The 24,411-nt window shown below is 46.6% G+C and overlaps 1 protein-coding gene across 1 annotated transcript in view; it reads left to right on the top strand.

Annotated features, from left to right (window-relative positions):
* The first annotated feature begins 1,459 nt into the window (after positions 1–1,459).
* Suclg2 (succinate-CoA ligase GDP-forming subunit beta) overlaps positions 1,460–24,411 on the top strand; it is a 259,745-nt gene continuing 236,793 nt past the window's right edge. Inside the window, exon 1 of the mRNA XM_051154952.1 lies at positions 1,460–1,617. Within this exon, the coding sequence (XP_051010909.1) occupies positions 1,528–1,617 (90 nt within the window). The 5' untranslated portion in view covers positions 1,460–1,527. The remainder of the gene's footprint in view (positions 1,618–24,411) is intronic.

Here is a 24,411-nt window from a genome sequence, read left to right as displayed (position 1 = left end):
ACTTCAAATACCACAGGGAAGGGATGATGATGGCGATGGCAGTAGGGAGCTTTGCTGCAGCCCTTTAAGGGAAGGCTACACCCTTCTGGCCAAAGGGATAGGATTTGAGTTGTACTTCCTGGCCTAGGGTGGATAAATGTTGAACCTAAACTGTCCAAAACTTCCAGATGGGTTTGTCATCCACATGGGCACAGGAATTGAGGTATGTGCGCCGCCGCCCCCCAAAGCTGATACATGCTAAAGAAGTGATAAAGAGATGGGGGAGTGAATCCCCTTAATGAGTCAGGCACATCCGTGAAGCTCTCCCCTCAGGCAGTTGCTGCTAACTATGACTCCTTTCCCTCTTTGGAATACTGACCCAAATCCTTATGCTGCTCAGCTTTACATTTCTGGCATTCTAAATCTCCTGTAAGACCGCCCTCCCTATAGGCAGATGCCTACAGCTAAACCAGTTCCCCATTTCTCATAGTTTTTACTCAAAAAAAAAAAAAAAAAAAAAAAAAAAAGAAAAAAAAAGTAACTTACTGCATTTTGGTTTTGCAAATAATGGCTCCAATCCACTAATCGCATTGATACAAATGAATAAAAAGACATGGGGAGAGGTGAAGAGTGGAGTCATAAAGCTCCATCGATTCAGACAAGACGTAGCCATCATAGATGCAAACTGTAACCATCAACAGACACTTGATGTTGGAAAAAGGAAATGGTTGGGTGGGTAGGAGTGTGTAAGCAGGAAGGCTGGATTTCAGATCCCTAGCAGCCATACAAAAAGCCAGCTGTAGCCTTTCAGTGTAACCCCAGTCCTGTTTAGCGCAGAGACAAGAAGATCACTGGCTTTGCTGGCTGCTATTCTAGTTCAAGTACAGAGAGAGCTTTTTGTCCATGGAGAATAAGGTGGCAATAGGGCAAGGCACAGATGGTTTCCTGGCCTCTGTATACACATAAAACACACACACACACACACACACACACACACACACACACACACAGCCCCACATTGCCCTGGAACTGTGGGCAGCACTGGCTCTAATTCCTTCCCTTCGAACATTGCTTTCTCCAGGAGGTGTCCTTTGATGGTGGTTATCAGTTCCTAGGGCCAGCAGACCTAGCAGCCCTCACTGCAATCTCTAACTTGTCATTCCAGGGGCCAGTTTAAGTCAGTGTCCCTGGGGCTATGATCTGTTTTTGCCTGGAAGCCAAGCAAGATGTTGTAAGCTCTGGGAAGCCACAAGGTGAAGATTGTGGTGGGATTAGGGGTGGTGGCTGGAGTGGGTGGTGGACTCCTCCATCCTTCTGCCTTTCCCCTCCTTTACTATTCCCTCCGTTCAGTCCCGCCTACCACCTCCCCTCCCCCGCCCCTCCCCTACACGCCCCCTGTCTCGCCCCGGCCCGCCCTCCCCGACACGCCCCCTGTCCGGCCCCTCCCCCCTACCCCCGGCCCGCCCCCTCCGTGGCCTCGGCTTGGCCGGCCTCCCTCCTCCGCCCCCTCCCTCCCCCTCGCGGCCTCTCCACCGGTTCCTGGTTAAAATGGCGTCCCCGGTGGCCATCGCGGCGCTGGTCGGGAAGGTTCTGCGAGAGCGAGCGCTGCGGCCGCCGCTCTTGGCGGTCAGGTCCCAGGTGAGCGCGGCTGGGGCAACGCGAGCTACTCGCTTTGGCGCCCCTGCTTCGCGGCCACTTCGCCCCGCGCGACCCCGTGCTCCCCCGCGGCGCGGCCGGCAGTGCGCAGGCAGGGGTGCTGGAGGTCGCGGGGATCGAAGGGGCCAGAGTGCACACCCCAGGGCTCGGGTCTTTCCAACGGTCCCCTCTGCGCGTCCCCCGCCCCAGGGCCGCGCCGCGCCCCGGAACCCCGCGGTGGGTGCGAGTTGTGAAAGTTCCCCGCACCTTTGGAATCAGAGGTTTTCCAGGCGGTTAACTGGCTCCGCGGTGGAGGCTTCTGTAAGCCTCAGCTCGCCAGGCAGGCCACGTGCTCTACATGCAAGAAACCCTGCGGCTCCCGAGGCCGCTCACCTGCCAGAGTCATCTCTGCAGGTTGTTGCTTTTGCAGCCCTGCTTGTCTGTGCTGAGGACATGCAGGGGTCCAGGAGGAAAGTGGGAGTTGATTCCTCGTCTATAACTGGCCTATGTCAAAAGTGCCCACTTTTTTCTATGCCTCGTGGAGACCCAGTTGTTAGTGTTGGACTCTGAACAGCTCTTCCACATTGCTCCCCCGGTTAACTTTACCTTCTTAAGATGCCCTTGGGGGCGAATTGTGAGTTGGCATTGACACTTGGAGAAGTCATGCTCCCCCCATTTTTTCTAGGTTAACCCCTCCCCCAGGAAGAAAAAGGCAAATTATCACATTTTCACCAGAACAGGCACTAAGAAAACTGAAAGAATAACAACGTACTCTAAGCTCTGGCTAATTATGAAGGTTTTTTTCCCTTTCTTTTCATTATCTGACATTCCACTTCTCTGTTATTGTTAATGGGAATTTAAGAGGTGCTAATACTTATTACTGTAAAATCCTTAATAGGCACTTCACAGTATGGTGAGTAAAGGAGTGGCTTGGCGGTTTGTCTAATTAAAATCATCGATACCCACTGTCAAAGGGTAAGGCGATATCTCCAGGTGATTTAAGTCCTACTCATTATTTAAGTGTTATTAAAAAAAAAAAAACAAAAAACCCACAAGAACTGTGGTGCTCTTATGGTAGATTTGAATCGATGACAAACATGGAGCCCAGGGCAGTGAAAGATGAAGCCTAGGAAATGATTGTTCAGAGAAACCTAAAACAGAATGTTTAGCTGAAGTATGTTGTCATCTTCTTATCCAAGTAATGGGAACCTTGTAATACTTGGGAAGAGACTGGCTGGCAAGCCGACCCAGTGAGACCCTTTACTCACATTGGGTAAAGTCAACTGGTTTACGGACTTGTGCATGGCATGACTTATTATTTCTGGCAACACCAGGCTTAGAAGATGACAGTAGGGCTGGGACATGGCTCAGATGGTAAGAACACTCACCTGCTCCGCAAGCTTGAGAGTGTTGAGTTTGAATCCCTGGCACCCATGTAGAAACCCAGGCATGGCAGTGTGAGCTTGTGGCCCAGCAATGGGAGGAAGAGACCCGTGGGTTCCAAGAGCATGCTGACCAGCCAGCCTAGGGGAAAAGGCGAGGTTGCACTTGAGTGAGAGACTGTTGAATGCCAGGAGACAGGTGACTTCTCAGCCGGCTCTGGCCTCTGAATGCAACACATGAACATGTATGAACACACACCCACACCTCTCCTTCCTGGGTTAATGCTGAGATTTGACACATATTTTTGATGTTCAGTGTCATTGGAGTGTTTTGTTTTGTTTTGTTTCCCTTCAATTTTAAACTTCTGCCTTTGGCTTCAGTGTTTTGGCTTGATGTTGGCCCTGCCACTTAGGGCCATGAGTAAAGTGGGCGGAGTCATTGACCACATGGCACTTTGCTCGGGCAGGAAGGGAAAAGATTACAAATGCTCAACAATAAGAAAGATAATTTAGCCAGCCGTGGTGGTGCACTCCTTTAATCCCAGCACTCAGCAAGTCCAGGAAAGAGGAAATCAAACAGGGCCACACACTGGGGAGTGCCGGAGGCACATAAAAGCCCAGAAGACCTGCTCCATAGGGTGGTTTTATTCAGGTATTTATTTATTTATTGAGACTAGGTCTCACTGTTTAGCTCCAGCTGGCCTATGTTGACCAGACTGGCCTAGAACACTCAGGGATCTGTTGGTTTCCGACTTCCAAATATTGGGATTAAAGGTGTGTGCATTTGTGCTTGGTCTGTGTTTTAATTTTTTCTTTTAATTAAAAAAAAAAAAAAAGACAAAACCAATGCACATTGCAAAGTGTGTATATTAGCTGCATTTCTCACAGCTGTAGCAACATACCCAAAAAGGCAGTTTAAGGCAGGAAGGCCTCACTCTGCCTCACAGTTGGTGTGTATAGTCTGTCCAGGCAGGAAGGCAAGGCCTCCAGAGCTGGGGCAAGTGGCCACATTGTATCCACAGTCAGGAAGCAGAGGGAAATGAGTGAGGGCTGTGCTCCTGGTCCTGCCATTTGGCAACACAGCGGGGGTGGGGGGGGATGGGGGGGATGGGGGCAGGGAACGGTGCCACCTGCAGTTTAGAGTGTGTCTGCCCACCTCACTTAACCTAGCAGTGGCCCTTGTCACAGGTCTGTCCAGAGACTGCCTTTGGGCCGTTTCTGCTCGTGGTGCTGGTGTGGTGGTCAGGGAAGCTTGCAGTTTAAGGGGTGCACAGGTGTAGGGCGCATTACCTTTCAGCTCTGACTTTGGGATTACGCCTGTGTAGTTCTCTACTAAGCCGGGAGGACTGTGTAGTGTCAAAGGAAACTGCTTACACCTGAGCCTCTGCTGGTGGCCACTTTGAAGGGCTACAGCTGGGTGCTCCTGCAGCTGGGTGCTTCTGCAGCTGAGTGCTCCTGCAGCTGGGTGCTCCTGCAGCTGAGTGCTCCTGCAGCTGGGTGCTCCTGCAGCTGAGTGCTCCTGCAGCTGGGTGCTCCTGCAGCTGAGTACTCCTGCAGCTGGGTGCTCCCATAGCTCTGTGCTCCTGCAGCTCCTTCTAGCAGTGGAGGCAGATGGAGCATGAGTGCTTTTTTGTTTGTTTGAAACAAGGTCTCACTCTGTCAGCCAGGCTCTCCCTGAACTCAGTCTGTAGACCAAGCTGGCCTTGAACTCTGATCAGGCCATAACTGAGATCTGCCTGCCACCGCCTCCTAAATGCTGAGATTTAAGGTATGTGCCACTATGCCTAGCTATACATAGATTTTAGAAGTGAAGGGCTAAAGGGCACAGACAAGTTTACAGCAGCTAAATGAAGCCAGGAGACTGCTGCGAGCTGTGGTCTGCCTACTGCCCTGGGGAATCCTGGCTTTTTAATTTTCCCAGTTTTGTTTTTGTTTTTGTTTTTGTTTTTTGAACAACCACCACCCCCAAAACAAAAAACCAAAACCAAAACCAAACCCACCACCAACCAAACCAAGGACAGTTCTAACGCTTGCTGCTAGAGAAGATGCTAGATTTCCTGTTATTCAGACGCTACACTTTTAACCATTGGCAAGTAGAAGGCCCTGTACCAGATTGGCTTTGTTCACTGTAAGAAGCACTGCTTTTATGGGAGAGTGATTACCACAGCACACGCCATGGTAGCCAGTGCTTTGTCACCCTTGTTTCTTGGCTAGGTTCTGCGGGCACCAAGCCTAGAAAGTCACTGAAATATGCCCGTTGGGAGGAGGAAAAGAAAGGACACAGATGACCTTGGATTGTTTGTCTTGCAGCTCTCCTTGTTACCCAATCTGGAGTCCTCCCTCGGTGTGGCAGGTTCCTTCAGTTGTTGGAAAAGTTTTGCCTGATGTAATACATTTAAGTAAATAAGAGCATTATGCCGATTTGGAAATGAATAGCAGAAGTTCATTTGCTGAAGGTGGGGTGACGGGGCTGGCATTCCAGTGGGGAATGGATTGCTTGCCTGTCGCTGTCGCGGGTCCTACTGTGCAGAGGGAGGGGGCAGTCAGGAGTTAGGGAGAATGCTGAGCCCTTAGGCAGATTAGGAAGGATGAAAGGCTCTGTAGAATGCCAGGGACTTGGCCAGACCACACTACTCCATAACAGAAAACCAAGCAAATAGCATTCTTTCGTCAGATATTTTCTGAATGCTTATTGTGTGTGCTCAGTGCTTAGTTCTGCAAAGGTAGAAAACTCATAAACCCAGTGTTCAGGAGAATGTTGAGCAGCCTAGTATACCTAGCAGTTTTGATGGCATGCAGAGGGAGAGGGGGAGGGAGTGCCCTTGAGAATGAGTGAGCTATCCTTTCCCTCAAAGGTGTGTGGTCTCATTGCACAATTGTTGTATAACCAATGGTTACTCTGCCATGTGGTGCTGTAGTTGAGCTCATCCTACATTGGGCCACATGCTTATCTCTCGAAGCAGGGCTCCCTCTGACCGCTGTCTGCTCTGCACCTTCATCAACTCTTGATTCAGTGTTAATTCTCTGGAAAGACCCTTCCCTGATCATTTGACCGGCTCCTTCCGTTCAGTGGAGTTGTCATCTATATCTTTTCTGCTTTCCTGCAACTAACAACACAGGTCTCCACCTCATCTTATTTGGTTATTGCCTATCTTCCTTTTCCCCCTCACAAACAGAAGATTGCGAGCTTCATGAGAGTGGACTTTCTTACACACTGCTGTTTTCCCAGCTGGCCTGGCTGGGTGTTGTATAAGCATTTGTGGTCCGATGAATTAGTGGAGTACAGAGACTAGGGGGAGGCAGGTAACCAGCTGAGAGGTGGTAGAGGTTGGAGAGGAGGGGACAAGCTGATGATTGGCAAAGCGACTAATTATTGAGCATTTAGTATGTGGCACACTGTGCGAAGAGCTTATTGCCTGTTATTACTTTAACCCCTTCAATGCCACGGCAGGGTGGTAGTGGTGCCTGTGCCGGCTCCATGCTCCCTCTAAAGGATCCAGGCACAGAGAGGTCACTCAATAACGGGCTGGAAACCCTAGTGCCAGGAAGTCACCTGCCTCGTGCCAGTGAATAGCTTACTGTGTTAAATCATTAAGCCATGCCACCAGAAGGTCCAGTTTGGGCTGAGCCATCCACTTGAACACAGTGCTTACTGCCCTGCGCCTCTGTCTTCGATTATTTAGATTTGGGTGGGCTCAGCCTACTGGAGCCACATACCTCTCTGGACTCTGATTGAACTCCCCCTTTCTTGCTCTGGGGTCTAGGACACAGTAGCAGAAAGCAGGAGTTCTGCGTTTAATTCCTCCGAGCTTGAGTACTAGATCCCCAGTGCTCCTTCTGTGCAACCTGGAGCAAGTGATTATTTTTAAAAATTCATTTTATTAGTGCATATTAATTACACAGAAAGTAGGCTTCATTGAGCCTTTTTCACACACTGTATATGCTCAGCTGCTGAAGGATATTGCATACATTCTGTGATCGAATCTGCAGCAGATGGTTGGACTCGACTCTTCTCTGAAAAGGAACTAGTTCTCACAGGTGGCTATAATGTTTCAGTATGATTTATTAAACATTTGCCATTATGATTAGATCACAGGCCTACAATGATTATCTCTGTTGCGATGAATCTGAAGCTAAATTGACTTGCCTTTTAAAAAAAGGATTTGCTAATCTGTAATAACGGTTCTTTCCCAGGTCTCATAACATTTATCATGTACTGTCAGTTCAGAGTCAGGCGCTGATCTCATCCTCAGCCTTGATCTCACCACATAGCCGTGTGAGACAGGGATGAACTTGCCCATTTCATACGTGGAAAACTTGAGACTGAGATAGATGGAGGCTTTTTGCCTCCAACACCTTGGGAATTGTCAGTATCCCAGAAACGGGATGCAGTAGCTCAGCTGTGCCATCCCAGCTGTCGTTCTTTCCTGAAACATTCACATAACTCAGGGGTAGGGTTAGTAGCAAAGACATCTGGCTTGGATGAGTTGAATGTTTGAGGTAGGGGAACACCTGAGAAGAAAGCGTAGCCACAGTGGGTACCACTGGCTACCTAGCAGGAAGTGCTGGCTTAGGACTGCAGGAGTTCAGGAGTTGACTTTCTGGGATGGGCATTTCCTGAGTTGAGGCTTTGATCCATGTGCAGATTTATGGCAAGCTTGCTTATAGAAGTGATTAAGAAAGAATAGCACTTAGGCACAAGCTGTGAAGGTACATGTCTGTTGTTTGCCTCTAGGACTTATTCTCACTGTAAAATGAAGGGACTTGATGTTGTTTGTGGGTTGGTATTGGAGATGCTGCAGAGCACAAGGCATAGATTCGTGGAGGTGTGAATCCATGCGTGGGTGGAGGGCCAGGTGTCTGCCTCTCCAGTCTCACCAGTTTCATCACAGACCTTTCATCTGTCAGTGTCTGTGCAGTGGAAGTCCCAGAGGTGCAATTTGAAGGTACGAGGACTTCCAGCAGGGGCTGCCTTGTAGAGTTTGGGGTGGTTGGGTGGTGAGCCGTGAGTCCAGAGAAATAGGGCCACATTCAGCAGATCCTTGTGAGTGTGGCGGGGGAGGTCAGTGGGGAGGCATTACAGATGAGCGGACAGGGCATTTTCTGCTTTAGAGTCTGTCTAGTCAGCGTGGAGAGGATTGACGACCTGCAAGAGAAGAGAGCATCTGAGGGGCTCTTGTACCAGTGAGGTGCTGTGAGTCATCATAGATAAAACGCTGGAGCACAACCAGATTGCTGGGGTTAAAACGCTGCCCCAGCGCACTACTTCTTGATTCTCTTTTTCATCTGTTTTTCTTCTTCGTGCTGCAATGTCTCCGAAAGCTGAACGTTATGTTATTTGAGGTCCCTTCCGTCTACAAAATACATAAAATGGGAGATGGGGGTGGGCAGAAGTTACTCAACCTGGGACACTTGAGAACATTGTGAATACTGGCTGCGCGGTAGTAGGGTAGTAGGCAGGAGCTGGGATGTGTCTCTGGGAAACTGCATGTGCAGATGCAGTTAGTTAAAATGGACTAGTCGGGGCCGTGGGACTAGGAAAGAAAGATTGATGTTAAAGAGAGAGAACTAGAGGAGGTGAGATGGCTCAGGGGGTAGGAAGCTCGGGGGTGAGCCTGGTTATCCGAGTTTCATCTCTGAGACCCACGAGGTGGACAGGAGAACCAACTTTGGCAAGTTGACCTCCGCTCCCACGAACAAACAAGTCAGTGGTTTTGTTTTCGTTTTCCTTTTTAAACAAAGTAAGTACTGGGGTTCGGACTTAGGTGGCAAAGTACTTGCCTAGCATGCACAAGCTCCTGACTTCATGCCCAGCCTTTTTGCAAATTAGGCATGACGGCACACTCCTGTAATCCTGGCTAGCACATGAGAGGCAGGAGGCAAGAGAATCAAAAGTTCAAAGGTCATTCTTGGCTACAGAGTGAGTTCAAAGCAAGCCTGACACGTGAGACCCGTTTCAGAAGACAAGGAGGGAGTGGGGGGGAGGGCAAGGAGAAGGAAGAGATAGGGACTAGACAGGACCCATGGTCCCTGACAGATTTCCATTGCTAGCACATCTTCCTGCCCGAGCCAAGTGACATAGGGCTGTTTGCTGCTCCCAGGCAGAGGAGGCATGCATTTTATACTCTGTATGAAATAGCCCTGATATGCCTGCCCCGGAACTGTGTGCTTTGCCCCGTGCCCGGGTGTCTTCCAGGTGTGTTAGGACCTCAGTAAAGCAGCAGGCACAGAAAAGAAGGGGAGTGGCAAGAAAAAGGAGTGTACAGCTTAAACAGCCCAGTGCAGCACGCAGATAGCCCAGTGCAGCACGCAGATAGCCCAGCTGGTCAGGCACTGGCCGCCAAGTCTTCCTTGAGCACATGATGAAGGGAAAATCACTGTCTACCTGTTATCCTCCTACAGCATGGCCACATACCCTTGTCCACACACTTACATGCATACAAGATACATTTTAAAAATGTAACAAACAAACAAACAAAACCCCCAAAAAACCTCCAAGTGAAGCGCAGCCCATCCTGCCGCAGGTACACACGCCTGTCTTACCTGGTTCCAGCAGCAGCTCAGGCCTTTGGAACGGTGCAAGCTGGTGTCGCGTTCCCTTCTCTGCTCACTCTCATTCTTGGGTGCAGGTTGTAGGTCTTCCTAAGGTTTCTCTGGTTGTCTATTAAAAAGGAGAGACTTTGTCCTGGACTTGTCTCAGGGGAAAAGTAAATGGCTTAGTGCATTGAAGGGGAATTCTGGGCCTCTCTGAGCCTTACTGGTCACTTGTAGAGCGTTTCTTTGTAATGTCATCCATCCAGATAGTCAGATGAACTTTTCTACATGTAAGACAAGAGGCTTCACACAGGGCAGGAACTCATCCCTGCCTTTCCCTGAGCTCAGTGTACAGAGACACCCTGGTACCTCCTGGATCTCCACTTGCTGCTTTCAGGAGAAGGATTCCTGTGAGGTCTGATGGTCAGTAACGGTCTCCCCTTTGGCTGAGCCTCCTTTAGGTCACCCACGGCAGTAACTGGTTGTTTTTTCTGCCTTGTGTCAGCTCCACGCTAAGGTGCAGGATTCATTCCACTCCACCAGTTAGGAAGAAGCTCATACATTTTATTCCTAAAACTGGGGTACATTTGAGAATACACAGGAACCTTGTTTATAAGGTATCCTGCTAGGATTTTAGGGATGACCCAGAACTGGAATCATTTCCTGGGCTCAAATCTTGCTTTCATATATCTTGCTTAGTATTTTTACGATTTTGGAGGATTTTACGTTTTATTGTAAAAATGACTTTTTTGCCTTATAGTGCCTCTTTAATGCAGATGTCTTTTTACACTCTGTGTCTTTCTAAATAGTACATTAAAAGATACATTGTATAACTGCTGACTTATTATCATAATTGTTGTTACAGTGCTGGGAATCCAACCCAGTGCCTTGTATACCCAAGGCAAGCATTGCATCACCCAGCTACATCCCAGCCTTGATTTGTTTTTGCTTTATTTTGTCTTTGTTCATCTCGGCTTTAGACAGGATCTCACTATAGCCCAGGCTGGCCTCCAGCTCACAGTGATCCTGTTGCCATCTTGCGAGTGTTGGGCTGCAGGCATGTGCCCTGAACCTGGCCCTGAACTCCACCTCAGATCTGGTGGAGTTAGCTTAATTCCTAGGACCCGTGCTTCCTTCTTCATGGCAAAGTGGGCAAAGTTACTACTGTTGTACTGAGCAGCACATGTGTCCTAGCCGGTCCTGGACCCTAAATGGTCACTGAATGCTAGCTATTGGTTTGGGTATAACTATCAGCAAACATGATATCTAATCAAGTGGCTTTATGTCCCTGAAGAATGGCTTCGATGCTGTCCTGGCTTTCCTCACTAGTTCTTTACACTGCATGCCTTGGGTGGAAAATTGACAGGAGGTAAGGGACTGGAAGAATCAGGTGCAGAAGCGACTTTAAGGGGCAGTGGCTACCTGTGCCGTCTTGCTTTGCAGTCTGTAGAAGATTCCTGGACCCCACCAGTGCTTGGAACTGGAGATGAGCATTTCAACTGCAAGTAAATGTTAATAGTTTGTCCTTATGGATGGAACTCTCTGCACGTTTTCATAAGGGACCCGTCCTGCCCTGCATCGATATCATCTGCTGCATTCTCCTTCCTGTTGCTGGGATGTTTGGTTGCAGCCTTAGCTTTTGAAGGACTTATTTGGGTTAACTTCCTTTGCAGGGAAGCAGATAAACCACATTTATTATACACTCTCATTCCAGCCTGAGGGTATATGCAGGCCTTTAATAAGTAATACAAGGAAAGTTGGGACTTATTATTTTTGATTAAGGAGATAAACTATTAATGATGGGCGCTTCTTTGTTGAGATTTAGAGCGCCTTTCAAGTGAAGCATCATTAAAATTGAAAGCCAGCAACACAAGGACAACAAAATGAATTTTTTACTGACTTTTAAAAATAATGAACAGGGAAAAATAAAGGTGCTATTCGGCTAATTAGATAAGTCAAGGGTGTAGAGACGGTGGAGTTGAAGACAGTCGGTCTGCACCGTGTAGAGCTGGTGTTGAGCTATGAGCAGTTGGACTCAGCTGCAGGGAGCAGCGTGGCTTTAATCGCAGAGTGCAGAAGGCTTGCACCTGCTCCCTGCTTGGCTGGGCCCCAGAGTACTGCAGGACTGTCCTGTCAGAGCCCAGCCCCACTACAGCAGGGCCCCGGTGTCCTGGGTCCTTCCCTTTTTGTTTGATGCCAGTTTATGGGGAGGCTTTTATGAGTGCCATAAATGGATTTTATGACTATATTTTATATAAGATGTAATTTAATATGGAGGAAAATTTACTGAGTTAAACTTTATATAAAGATGAGAAGACTACTAAATCTCCTTTTGTGTTGAAAGCCCCCAGATAGGGCTATTTAGCGGCATTGTCTCCTTATCTTCATTTGACATGCGTCAGTGTTCTGCTCCTTTGTTAGAAAGGGTCTCAGGTGGTCCAGCCTGGCCTCAAACTCAGTATATAACCAAGGATAACTTTGAAAGTTTAATCCTCCTGCCTCCCCCGCAGCCCCGTTGCTAGGATCATAGTTGTGTGTCACTGTGCTCCTTTTATGTGGTGCCGGGGGATGGAACGCAGGGCTCTTGCATGCCAGGCAAGCACTCGCCCGGTGCATCCCCAGCCCCCATGGTGCTCCTTTCTTGAAGGCGTTTTGTTGATGAGGAATCCATTTCTGGCTGAGAGAATCTTTTGCTTATAACATTGAAGTTTAAAATAAGAATCAGGGTTATAGTTTAAATAAGATTAATTACTAACACAAAGACAGCACTTAGATGTTCAAGTTCAGTACATTTGTGGAGATGTAAAAGGGCTGTGGTGGGGCTGCGACCCAGGGCCATGCACACGCCAGGCAGTGCTGTACACTATCCAGGGCCATGCACACGCCGGGCAGTGCTGTACGCTACCCAGGGCCATGCACACGCCGGGCAGTGCTGTATGCTACCCAGGGCCATGCACACGCCAGGCAGTGCTGTACACTATCCAGGGCCATGCACACCCCGGGCAGTGCTGTACGCTACCCAGGGCCATGCACACCCCGGGCAGTGCTGTACGCTACCCAGGGCCATGCACACGCTGGGCAGTGCTGTACGCTACCCAGGGCCATGCACACGCTGGGCAGTGCTGTATGCTGAGCCTCATTTGAAGCCCTGGCGCTGCTCTTTTCATTAACAACTTGGACTAGCAATTTTTAAAAAATGGCTCTAAAACTGGGCATGGTGGCGCACGCCTTTAATCCCAGCACTCAGGAGGCAGAGGCAGGTGGATCGCTGTGAGTTCGAGGCCAGCCTGGTCTACAAAGAGAGTCCAGGACAGCCACGGCTAACACAGAGAGACCCTGTCTTGAAACCCCCCTCCCAAAAAAAGGCTCGAAAGTCTTATGTTTCTCAAAGTTTCTAAAGATTAAAAAGTATGAATGCTTATTTTATTTAGTTTTGCTGCTTTTATTGTGGCAACTTATGTGTAATATTAAGGTGACCATCTTATGCTTTTGAGCAGGACATCGCACACACCTGTTTACTTGCTTTGCTGTACACCTAGTGCCAACATCTACTGACCTTACTCATGTTCCCAAGCAAAACTCTGTGCATTAGACACACTTCATTGCTCACTCCCCGCCCCCACCCACCAGCAAGGCTGCACAGTGTTCCATTGTGTGGCACATTAAGTAGAATCATAAAATATCTGCTCTTTCTTAGCTGGCTTATTTCATTTAGCATATCTTCAGAATATATCCATGTTGTAGGATGTGTCACAATACCTTTTATGAGGGGTATATGTGTACATAAATATATATTATGTTTATGTGTGTAATTTTATTCATCCTCCATCTTTCATGGAATACTTAGGTAGATTCTACCCTTTGGCTGGTCTGAACAGTGATATACATACGTGAAAGTCTACGTTAATATTCATCTTTGTAGAAATGCTCAGTGTGTAGTTTGAGCTATAGTTTTGACTTTCCATATATAATTGAAATGTCTACTAGACATATTTTTCTTCATGGTAGTCTGTAAACTTTGCGTGTTCACACAATCCCCCAGCGCATTGGCCCAGTGTGACAAAGGTGCACTCTTGGGCTCAGGCGGTGCCTTGGAAAGAAGCCCAGGGACAGGGACAGTTGCTGCCTCTCATGAACATGAGTCTAGTTTGTTGTAAACTCACAGTGAATGTTTATGGTGCTGAGACAGCTTCCTGTCTCTGGGCATCAAGCTGTACTGTGTTTCTTGGACTCATGGCTATTATTAATGCCTGGAGAACTGAGCCAAGTTTATGGGGAAACACAGCTGACATTTGTCAAGGTCACCCCAGCAGTGTGCCTTGGGAGGCAGTGTCTCTTTGAGTCCCTGTGGAGACCCTTGCAGTAGGCACTTTTATTGTCCTCGTCCAAGCCCATTTTGAAAAGGAAAGCGCTATGGCTCAGAGACATTAAAGAACTTTCCTGTTGTCATTGCTGTTGCCCCTCCCTGAGGCTGTCACTCACAGTGGCATATTGAATTGTGCCCTTCATGGATTGAGTTATGTGTGTGAAGTCCTTACCTCCAGTATTTCAGGGTGTGACCTTTTGTGAACATAGAGACTTCACAGAGGATGTCAAGTTAAAATGAGGTCATTAGAGCCAGGCATAGAGGTGCACATCTTTATTCCCAGCGTTCAGGAGGTAGAGGTTGGTGGATCTCTGAGGTTTAGGCCAGCCTTGTCTACATAGCTAGTTTCAGGACATCCAGGGCTACACAGTTTAACCCTGTTTCCAAACAAACAAACAAACAAACAAACAATTAGCATGGACCCTAGTCTAGTATGACAGCTGTACTTATAACCTAGGGAAGTGTAGACTCAGCTGCACATATGTAGTGAGAAGGGCAGATGGAAGAGAAGGCAGTGAAGAGGAGTAACAAAACAGCCTTCAGTGACCAGAACTAGGAGTGAGGTACGGAATAGAGTCCAAGGACCCAGCTCTTTGATTTTAGATTGTTAACCCTGAGAACTGTGATTGAATATGTCCATGGCCCCCCGCCCTATTCCTCCTCTTCTTCACCACCTCTCCCTCTCTAAGCCATGTGATATATGGTAGCCATACTAATATCACTGAACAACTTATCCTCTGCTTTTTGAAGAATGAGGGTTCAGGGGCCACCTTGGCATCATGGGAAGCTACTTCTGGTCACTGGGACCTACAGTTATCCTACGCATGGAGAAGGAACAGGTGAGGATGGTGTTCTGGTTCATGTTCCTGCACCGGGGTGACAAGATCCTCCTCTCTACCCACTGCTTCAGTCTCTGGCTTTGTGAGGAGGGTGCATTCCTAGCGCCTGCGGAGAGGTGGAATGCAGGAACCAGGAACAACATGGGCATGATTTAAGCTTTATTTGTTTTTGAACCAAAGCACTTTCCTATTCACTTACTCCCTAGTGTTAGGTTGGGGAAACTCTGCGCTCAGGAAAGAAAAGTTGTAATGGAGGAGATATTGGCAGGCACAGGAGCAGGCTTTGATGTTGAATTCCAAAGAGGAGGCCCAGAAAGGTTTTAAATAGCAGTGAGGCTGGGCTACATGCCGGCCTTTATTCAGATGTGTTGGTTCCAGTATTTCTCACTTAGCTCTGAAGTGAGAAAACAGCAAACCTCATTATTATTATTATTATTTTTCCTGCATGTCACCCTCCAAACTATTCTCTTTGTTCAGGCAGCTCACCCAAGGTTAAACAAAACCCCAGTGTCTTAGTGCCCTATGATAGGCCTTTTCAGAAACACTTGCATAACTTAATCCAGCTGATTTTTTTTTTTGTAATCAGCATTATACCAGGCATTGGGTTCTTCAGTAATATAAAGTTGAAATTTAAGAATAATCAGCTTGCAATCAAAAGCTGATTATACCCGAACAATAATGAACACAAAAGTGAAACCTCTGTAATGAAAGAAAAAGGTGCAATAGCAATCCTTGAAGAAGAAAAGAGCCGAGGAGGAGGTGTGGTGTCCTCATAGGGAGACAATGGATGGAGATCGGCAGGTGTGCTGTAGGTCGGTAGTGGCTGAAGATCAGCAGGTGTCCTGTAGGTCGGTAGTGGGTGAAGATCAGCAGGTGTCCTGTAGGTAGGTAGTGGCTGAAGATCAGCAGGTGTCCTGTAGGTAGGTAGTGGCTGAGGATCAGCAGGTGTCCTGTAGGTCGGTAGTGGGTGAGGATCAGCAGGTGTCCTGTAGGTCGGTAGTGGGTGAAGATCAGTAGGTGTCCTGTAGGTAGGTAGTGGGTGAAGATCAGCAGGTGTCCTGATAGGTTGGTAGTGGGTGAAGATCAGCAGGTGTCCTGTAGGTTGGTAGTGGGTGAAGATCAGCAGGTGTCCTGATAGGTAGGTAGTGGGTGAAGATCAGTAGGTGTCCTGTAGGTTGGTAGTGGGTGAAGATCAGCAGGTGTCCTGTAGATAGGTAGTGGGTGAAGATCAGCAGGTGTCCTGATAGGTTGGTAGTGGGTGAAGATCAGTAGGTGTCCTGTAGGTAGGTAGTGGGTGAAGATCAGCAGGTGTCCTGATAGGTTGGTAGTGGGTGAAGATCAGTAGGTGTCCTGTAGATAGGTAGTGGGTGAAGATCAGCAGGTGTCCTGATAGGTTGGTAGTGGGTGAAGATCAGCAGGTGTCCTGTAGGTAGGTAGTGGGTGAAGATCAGCAGGTGTGCTGTAGGTAGGTAGTGGGTGAAGATCAGCAACTGGGCAGTCTGGGGGGAAGTGGGGAAAGGGTATGGAGGACAGTTAATCCTTTATAACTGGCATTCAGTGCTGTAGGTGAAATACTGTAGGAAAAGCCACTGAGTTTTAGGACTGAATTTAGGTCTCTGTTCTATCATTGATGGAAAGCACAGAGAACAGCTTTGTGTCTTTCTGCCCTGTTGATTCATTGTAGCCTTTAGCCTCTCTGAGCTTCCATCCCTTTACTAAATTTACTTAATTTTTACTTATATTTACTAAGTGTACTTAATTAATAGTACTTAGTATTTACTGTACTGGTTATGCGTCCAGACTCGGGCTCAGTGCTGGTCTGCGGATAACTTTGTTCCTTGCAGTGGCCCTCAGGCCGCTGGTGCACAGATGACTTGAGGAAATCTGGAGAATGGCATCATGTCCCAGCTACTGATGGAGTCACATGATGCACACTGTTGCACTGCGACCTGGGAGAGTGGTGTAATAAATGAGGCGGCTAAAGCCTCACGGATAGGCAGCTTTATTCAGAGCATCTGACAATTTACGTTCTGAGGGTTAAATTGTGTCACATAAGCAAAGTGAACGAGGACAAGCTGTGTGAGGCAAAAGCATGCTTTCCATAGAGGCATATAAACAGACGACAATAACCAGTTGTATTGAATGGAGTCACTTCCTGTCCCCTACACCCGGGAGGAACACGGAAACACACTCCCAGAACAAGTCTGTGTTTTTGAAGAAACTGAGGTCACAAGACTTTTGTTTTCTTGGAGTTTTCTCACAAACACAATTCTCACACAACTGCATTCTGGGACCATGTTCCAACAGCACCCCACCCCCCCTTCTTGAGGTAGGGTCTCACACTCTGTTGCCTAGGCTAGTCTTCAGCCTTTCGTCTTCCCATGAGGTCACCCTGGCTCCTAGTAGCTAGGACTGCATATGATAGCACCTCTGCCTCTCCTGGCTTGATGGATGCCATAGTGAAAAACAAATGAGGAAGGATGGTGCCGATAGTTACAGGTGTTGAAGAAGTAGCCATCGGTTACGGTTGCGGCTGAGCTCATCCCCAAGGAGCCTAGGGGTGTGAAATGAGAACTAATCTGGGTGAAGAGGATTGCAGACAAAGGAACAGGAAGTGCTGAGGCCTTGGTGCGGGGTCGCAGGCTTGATGTGTTTAAGTAGTAAGGAGATGGCAGGTGATCTTGGGGATCGGGAGAGGGCAGGAGATACAGCCAAGTTATATGGGTCAAAGTTTATCTTCCTGGAGCACACGCCACATACGTGTTGTACAATAGACAAACTAATATAAAAGCATGTATATTTACAGAGCGTGTCCCAGGCTGCAGGCGGTACAGATGCTCTAGTTAACTGTGCGCCTATTCAGGGACAGTTTGGCTGTTTTCAGCTTTTGTTTTGTGTTTTGTTTGAATGTATTTGTGTCTCTAGGTTATGTTCCCAGATAAGTGTCTTGGTTTCGGTTGTTGTGTGGGTGGTGTGGGTGGCCCTGCCTCCTGGAACTCGAGGGGAAGGGTGTCCTCAATTCTGAGGGCTGGGAAGGTATCCCAGCCCAACAGGTGAAACAGTGTCCCAAGGTTATCCTGAGGCACGGCAGCCCAGGAACCTCACAGCCCTGAGAGGAGGAGCCCTACCATGATGATGCAGCTCCCAGGGAGGGTTGCCCCAAACACCTGAGGAGCTGAGGAGCTGAGGAGCTGAGGAGCCTTGGAGCCTGAGCTCTGCTCCTTTGTTTCTTCTTTCTTTTTCTCTTCTTCATTTCTTCTTCTGACAAGAGAGTCACAGCAGGCAGTAAATCTCTTAAAAGAGATTTATTGGAGGTATAAATCCAGGAGAGGAGAGACAAATCCTGAAATGGCTACCTCTGCTCTTGGGAGAAGGCAGCAGAGAACTGGGCAGACACAGCCTTTATATAGGGTTTCTAAGGGGGCGGAGCTTTCTAGGGGCAGGGGTTTCCAGAGTGTGGATTGGTGGGATTTTAAACCTGAGCTGGGGGAAATTTAGGGTTTGGTGGGTTTTTGTCCAGATTTCTCATCCCCAAATTAGCATAATCTGGAATGAGTTTTACTGAGGGGCTGGAGATGGTAGTTTCAGAGGTGGGGGCGGGGCGGGGCTGTTGGAGCTTTCTCAGGAAGAGGTCTGGCACTTTCCTGCCTTGAGGGGTAATAAAGTTTACAGTGTGTCCAGAATTTACAGAGTCCATTGTGAAGGCAGCTAGCTGAAGCAGGAAAGGACCTCATCACAGACAGCTCCCATGGTGGCTGCAACAGGCTTTCTGAGGCAGGAATGGTCTCCATGGACAGTTCCCTCTGAGCCTCTGACAGAAGCCATTTTGTCAAGGTCTCCAGAGCACCAGGCAGGAAGGAGGACTGACAGTGACCCACTTTAAATTTTAGTGGCCCTCTAGTAGTCATAGCTCTTGGTGGTGGTGATATAGTGGGCCGAAGGACTGTATGTATGTGTAGGGGGCCGGTGGGCTCTCCGCTTCCTGGGGAAGGTATCATGTCATAGGGCTGGGGGCGCGGGTGGCAGTGGATAGCAGCAGGCCACCACAGCTTGGAGGCGGGCTGCTGTGGCTTGTGGATGGACTGCCATGGACTGTAATGGGTTTGGGGCAGACTACTACTGCTGTTCTAGGCGAGGCTTGAGTCAGGGCACCAAGGGTTTCTCCTCAGCGGGAGGGTGCTGGTGGTGGTATTAGGCTCAGCGCCTCAGAGTGCTGTGGTTTTGATCTGTGTGCAGCCGCGGTGGTGGCAGAATCCCTATAGTCACATCTTAAGTGCGCTTGCTTCACCAAGGCCAGTCATGTTGAGTAACTTTTTATTTGCTTCTTTGCCACCCACGTATCTTTGTTGAAATGTCTTTTAGTGTCTTCTGCCCATTTTCTGTTTTGATTTTTAAAATGTTGACTTTTTAAATTTCTCTATGTATTTTGCATATTAGTTGGCTGCCAGATATGTGGTATGCAGATATTTCCCTCAGTCTGAAGCGTGTCTTTTCATTTTTCCAGCATACTCTGCCAGAGGAAAAACGTTCTGAACTTTAATCAACAATTTATCTACTTTTTTTTTCTGATGAATCATGATTTTAAAATCATGTCTAAGAACTATTTATCAAGCCCTAGAGCTGAAAAGTACCTGTTATGCTATCTTCTGAAACATTTTTATTTATTGGTTGATTAATGAGTCTATAAATCCCAGGTTGGCCTTGTATCTTAGGAGCCTAACCTCAAACTCCCAGGGATCTTCAGCCTTCAGCCACCACCTGCTAAAAAGTGGCCTTTCCCTTTCTTAACTAACTTTCCTTGCTTCTTTCTTCTGTCCTTCCCTCCCTTCTTTTTTCCTTCTTTAAAAAATAGTTTTAAATACTCATCTCAGATCCACTTTGAATATTTATGTAAGCTCTAGGATTAGGGTAGTTTGTTTATTTTCAGGTGCAGATCCTGCTGTTTTAGCACTGATTATTTGAAAGGTTGACCCCTCCACGAATAGATGTTGCTGGAACGAATATAATTCTTCCCTTGGAATTCTAGCATTCTAAACCATTAGGCAACCCTGACATCACCCCTCATGGTGGAAAGCCTGAGGTTTTGGGCCACAGTGGTTGGGAACCTGCTTGGCCATTCTGCTTTCTGCCTCCTGCTTCTAGTTTGGGTGTTCCGATGTATTCTGTTTTGGATATGACCTCTGTCTTTATGTGGTACCGCCTGCTCTTTCAGATTCATTTACTTATATGTTTTGAATTAAGGACCATTTGAGAGTGTGGAAAGTGGTCTTTGGCTTTTGGTTTCATGTTCCTGTGGACCCTGGGCTGTGAAGCCAGATGAAGGTCTCCTTCAGTCTGCGTCAAGAGAGATGCTGCTCTTAAAACTTGGGGTTTTGGGGCCGGGCGTGGTGGTGCACGCCTTTAATTCCAGCACTTGGGAGGCAGAGGCAGGTGGATCGCTGTGAGTTCCAGACCAGCCTGGTCTACAAAGTGAGTCTAGGACAGCCAAAGCTATCACAGAGAAACCTTGTCTCGAAAAACCAACCAACCAACCAAACAAACAAATAAACAAAACAAAACAAAAAAAACCCAAAACCATATGTTTAAAAAAAAAACAACTTGGGGTTTTGGTGAAATCAAAGCATTGCAGTTTTCTTCTAAGAATTTTGATGTGTAATACAAGCAGCAAACTCATCAGTGATGGCCTTATTTAGTCACATTTGTAACATGCTGATCAAGTTAATAAAACAACACAACACTGAGGTAGATTCTGATGGTTGATGGAACCTTGGTTCTCTCAGCTTCCTTCCTTTCAGTCTCTTAGGAAGGAAGTGACAGAAGCTCACATGTTCTTAAGAATCACATTCATGCATTGAATTTATTCTTCCGTGGTAGGGTATAGTATTTTAGGACTGTAAGTAGCTCTGGAAATGATTTATTCCCAACACGGAAGCCTACACTGTTTTATATGGGCAGTGAAGACGTGCTTACAGGCACTAGAAACCTGCTCCAAGTCTCATCAGTATGGCACTTACACAGGCTCACACTGCTGTGCCAGGGGCCCTGTTCTCATTCTGTGCTATAAACAGGTACTGTAATCACAGGTTGTCAAGGCCGGCTCCTGGTCCCCGCCCTGACCCTGCTGGATCTGTGTTCCTAGGCAGGTCACCTACTACCTACTTAGAGAATCCAAGAAGACACAAGGGACCAGGATGGCTTCAAGAGCTGAAGACCACGTGGGCAGGCAGGGAGGCTCAGCCAGTGGTGCTGAGGGCACCATTAGTAGCATGTGTGATTTCATTAGTGATGATAATGTAGTAAATTAAATACGAAGATTTTCATTTTTTCCTGCTTCCTAAAACAATTTTTTCCCTCTTGCTTGGTTATCTGCTTACTTCCATTAAAACATTTAATACATAAGTAAGTAAGTAAGTGTAAATAAATAGATTTTTTTTTTTTCCAGGCCGTGAGACAGGGTCTCACTTTGTAGCTCTGGTCTAGATTTCATAATTCAGTCTATTTAGGCTTTGCACTTCTGGTAGTCCTCCTGCCTCGGCTTTCCAAGTATTTGCATTACAGGTATGACCCACCATACCCAGCTTAATATATTTTTCTTAATATATTGTTTAATCTGTGGGCAGTCTATAAAATTGGATTATATGGCATGCTTTCTTTTTTAAAGATTTATTTATTTTTAATTATATGTGTGCATGTGTGTGCGCGCGCGCCTGTGGAGGCTGGGAGAGGACGTCACATCCCTTGGAGCTGGAGCTACAGGCTGTGAGCTATGTAATACAGGTGCTGGGGACTGAACTCTGGCCCTCTGAAGAGCTGGAAACACTCTTAACCACTCAGCATCTCTCTAGCTTCTATGGTATGCTGCTTTTTTTGTTTTTTTGTTTTTTTTAAAGATTTATTTGTTTATTAACTGTACAGTGTTTTGCTTGCATGTTCACCTGAATGCCAGAAGAGGGCACCAGATCTCAGTGTTGATGGTTGTGAGCCACCATGTGGTTGCTAGGAATTGAACTTAGGACCTTTGAATAGGCTGTGTTCTAGACCTCTGAGCTATCTCTCCAGGCCCGGTATGCTTTCTTAAACTAGGAACCTGAGTAGGTTAGGTTAAGCACTACACAGAACTTAAAAGGAATCCACAACATTTCTCCTTCCACGGTTGCTTTGATAAGAGGACCTTCTGGGTGAGCAGAGGGTGTCCTTTACTTGTAGTGTTGCCAATCAAATCCAGATCCTCTTGTGCACTAGGCATATTCCTTAACACTGAGTCCTGTCCCGAGCCCTGTTCCCACCAAAAGGGTGCTTAGAGAGCGGTGTTGGTACTACGTTGGGCATGTAGACCCTTTCCAACGGTCCTCCAACTCATTGGCCCTCTTTTCTACTGCAGAGCCCACCCACACACTATTGTTACACTGAACTGCAAATTTCCTCTGTCTCTGGTCTAGGTATCTCTGTGTTTTCGCATTGTTTGCTATACCAAAAGTGCTTCCCCCCCCCCCCTTTTTTCTTTTTTGACATCTCTGTTCATCTTTAGGATTTATCCCAAATGGTATTCCATGAAATGTTTTCTGTTTTTCTCTGGCCCTATCCTCTGTGCATACTTGCTGTGTCCCCTTCATCATTTTGTTTTTCATGTCTCGAATATGACAGTTGTATAGAATTAAGATGTCTGCTCGCTGGTTAACAGGCGTATGGTTAAGTCTGCTGTTGATGGAAAAATTATTAACTTTGAATTATCCATAAGAAAGTGTGGGCATCTGGATGACATCATCACAACTTTGCAAAGTAGAGAGAATAATTTTATTTCTCGTTTAATGAAAAACTGCCCATGAATAAGTGATAAAAATTAAATTGAGAGGCTAATCAGATATTGCTTCCAGCCTTCCCCTCTGCCCTGCCCCCCGAATTACTTTATCCTTTCCTTGAGAAGCTCTTTAATTGGTGAGTTTGTAGTAGATTGTGAGGGATAAGTTAAGATTTGATGGAGCTTGATTTTTCAACTAGAGAAGCTTGTGTTGTGTCTCTGAGTATTCTGGCCTTTCCCCCTTCTTGAGCGCTGGTGTTGGACACAGGACTGGATGAGTCTATGGGACCTGGCTGCCAAGTCACACTCCAGGTCCTGACTCTCCCTCCCTGCCCCTGAGCTTCTGTCCTAGCTTTCCCTCTGAAATATTCAGTTTCCAGATTTTACTTGGTGGCCAATGAAGTGTTATCTCATGGTCTGAAATGAAGGAATGAGTGAGCCAATAAAAATGAGAAAAATAGCCTGGTTTTTGTGCATGAAGGAGAATTGCATAAAGAAAACACCTTTGATTTAAAAACAACCCATTTTGCCATCAGGTGTGTACCGCTTTTGCTTTTCCTGACTATTACTAGCCTTGGGTTTTAGTAATCATCTGAAAATAGGATATATCTTCTAGTTTAACAGGTAAAAATTGACTTGACTGTGCTGAAGCTTCGGATTCCCTATGAGCTCAAGAAGGCTTAAAACAGAGCCTTTGAGTAGACTGCCCGTGAGGAGCGGCTCTGAACCAGTCACTGGCACAGGGACAGCCTTGGGGAAGTCTGCGTCAAAAACGAGTGATACCACTGTTTTGATTTTAATTTCATTTGAAAAACTTAGCTGACCATCATTACAAATAAATAAATAAAAACCAAATCAAACAATAAAAACCAAACAACAACAACGAAATAACAACAACAACAACAACAACAAAAAAAACCTAGAAAATCTAGAAAAATATTAAAAGACTGTAATGGTCACTTTCCTCATTTGTGCCCTAGAGAATGCCCTTGGAGCATAGCGTGGGTCTGTGGTGCTGACACAGACACACTAAGTGTTTATAATTTTTAACTAGATTTACAATCATACTAATTAGATAAATTTATTTTTCTTCTTGATGTTCAGGAATACTTAACCTACTCATTAAGAATTTAGGGAAATATTAATTTGATGGCAAAGAATTCTAAGGAAATGACTTAGAATTCTAAGGAATTCTAAGACTGTACCCACATAGCTGCACCCATTCATTTTTATTTATTTGTTTTAATTTTATTTGCATATGTTAATTTGCACATGATAATGTGTTTCATGGCTCGCTCTTTCTTTCTTTCCTTCTTTCTTTCTTTCTTTCTTTCTTTCTTTCTTTCTTTCTTTCTTGTGTTTTGTTTTTTGAGACAGGGTTTCTCTGTCCTGGAACTCATTCTATAGATCTGGCTGGCCTCGAACTCAGAGTAGTACCTGTCTCGGCCTCCCCAGAGCTGGGATTAAAGGCATGTGCCACCACCTCCCAGCATGATATTTTCGTGTTGTATGTGATTATCATCTTTACCCCATTGCCCTCTGGTTCCCTTCCTACTCCTGCAGATTTCATTCTTGTTCCCAGCTAAGTTCCTTTTTCTTTTAATATTTGTGTGTGTATGTGTTTAAAAATTTAATTTATTTTATTGAAATTAAAAAAGTTTTTTCATTTATATTATATCATGTCCTCCTTATCCTTCTTTTCTCCAAGCCCTCCCATATACCTCTGCTTGCTCTCTTTCTAATTTATGGCTTCTTTTGTACTTAATTGTTGTTACATGTGTTTGTGGTGTGGTGAGTGTGTGTGTGTGTGTGTGTGTGTGTGTGTGTGTGTGTGTGTGTGTGTGTCCAGTCTGTATAAGGTTACTTGTATGTACGTTT

The sequence above is a fragment of the Acomys russatus genome, chromosome 13 (assembly GCF_903995435.1).
Source record: "Acomys russatus chromosome 13, mAcoRus1.1, whole genome shotgun sequence".
NCBI classification, from domain to species: domain Eukaryota; kingdom Metazoa; phylum Chordata; class Mammalia; order Rodentia; family Muridae; genus Acomys; species Acomys russatus.
The sequence above is the reverse complement of the archived record's forward strand: the minus strand, read 5'-3'. Positions and strand labels throughout refer to the sequence as shown.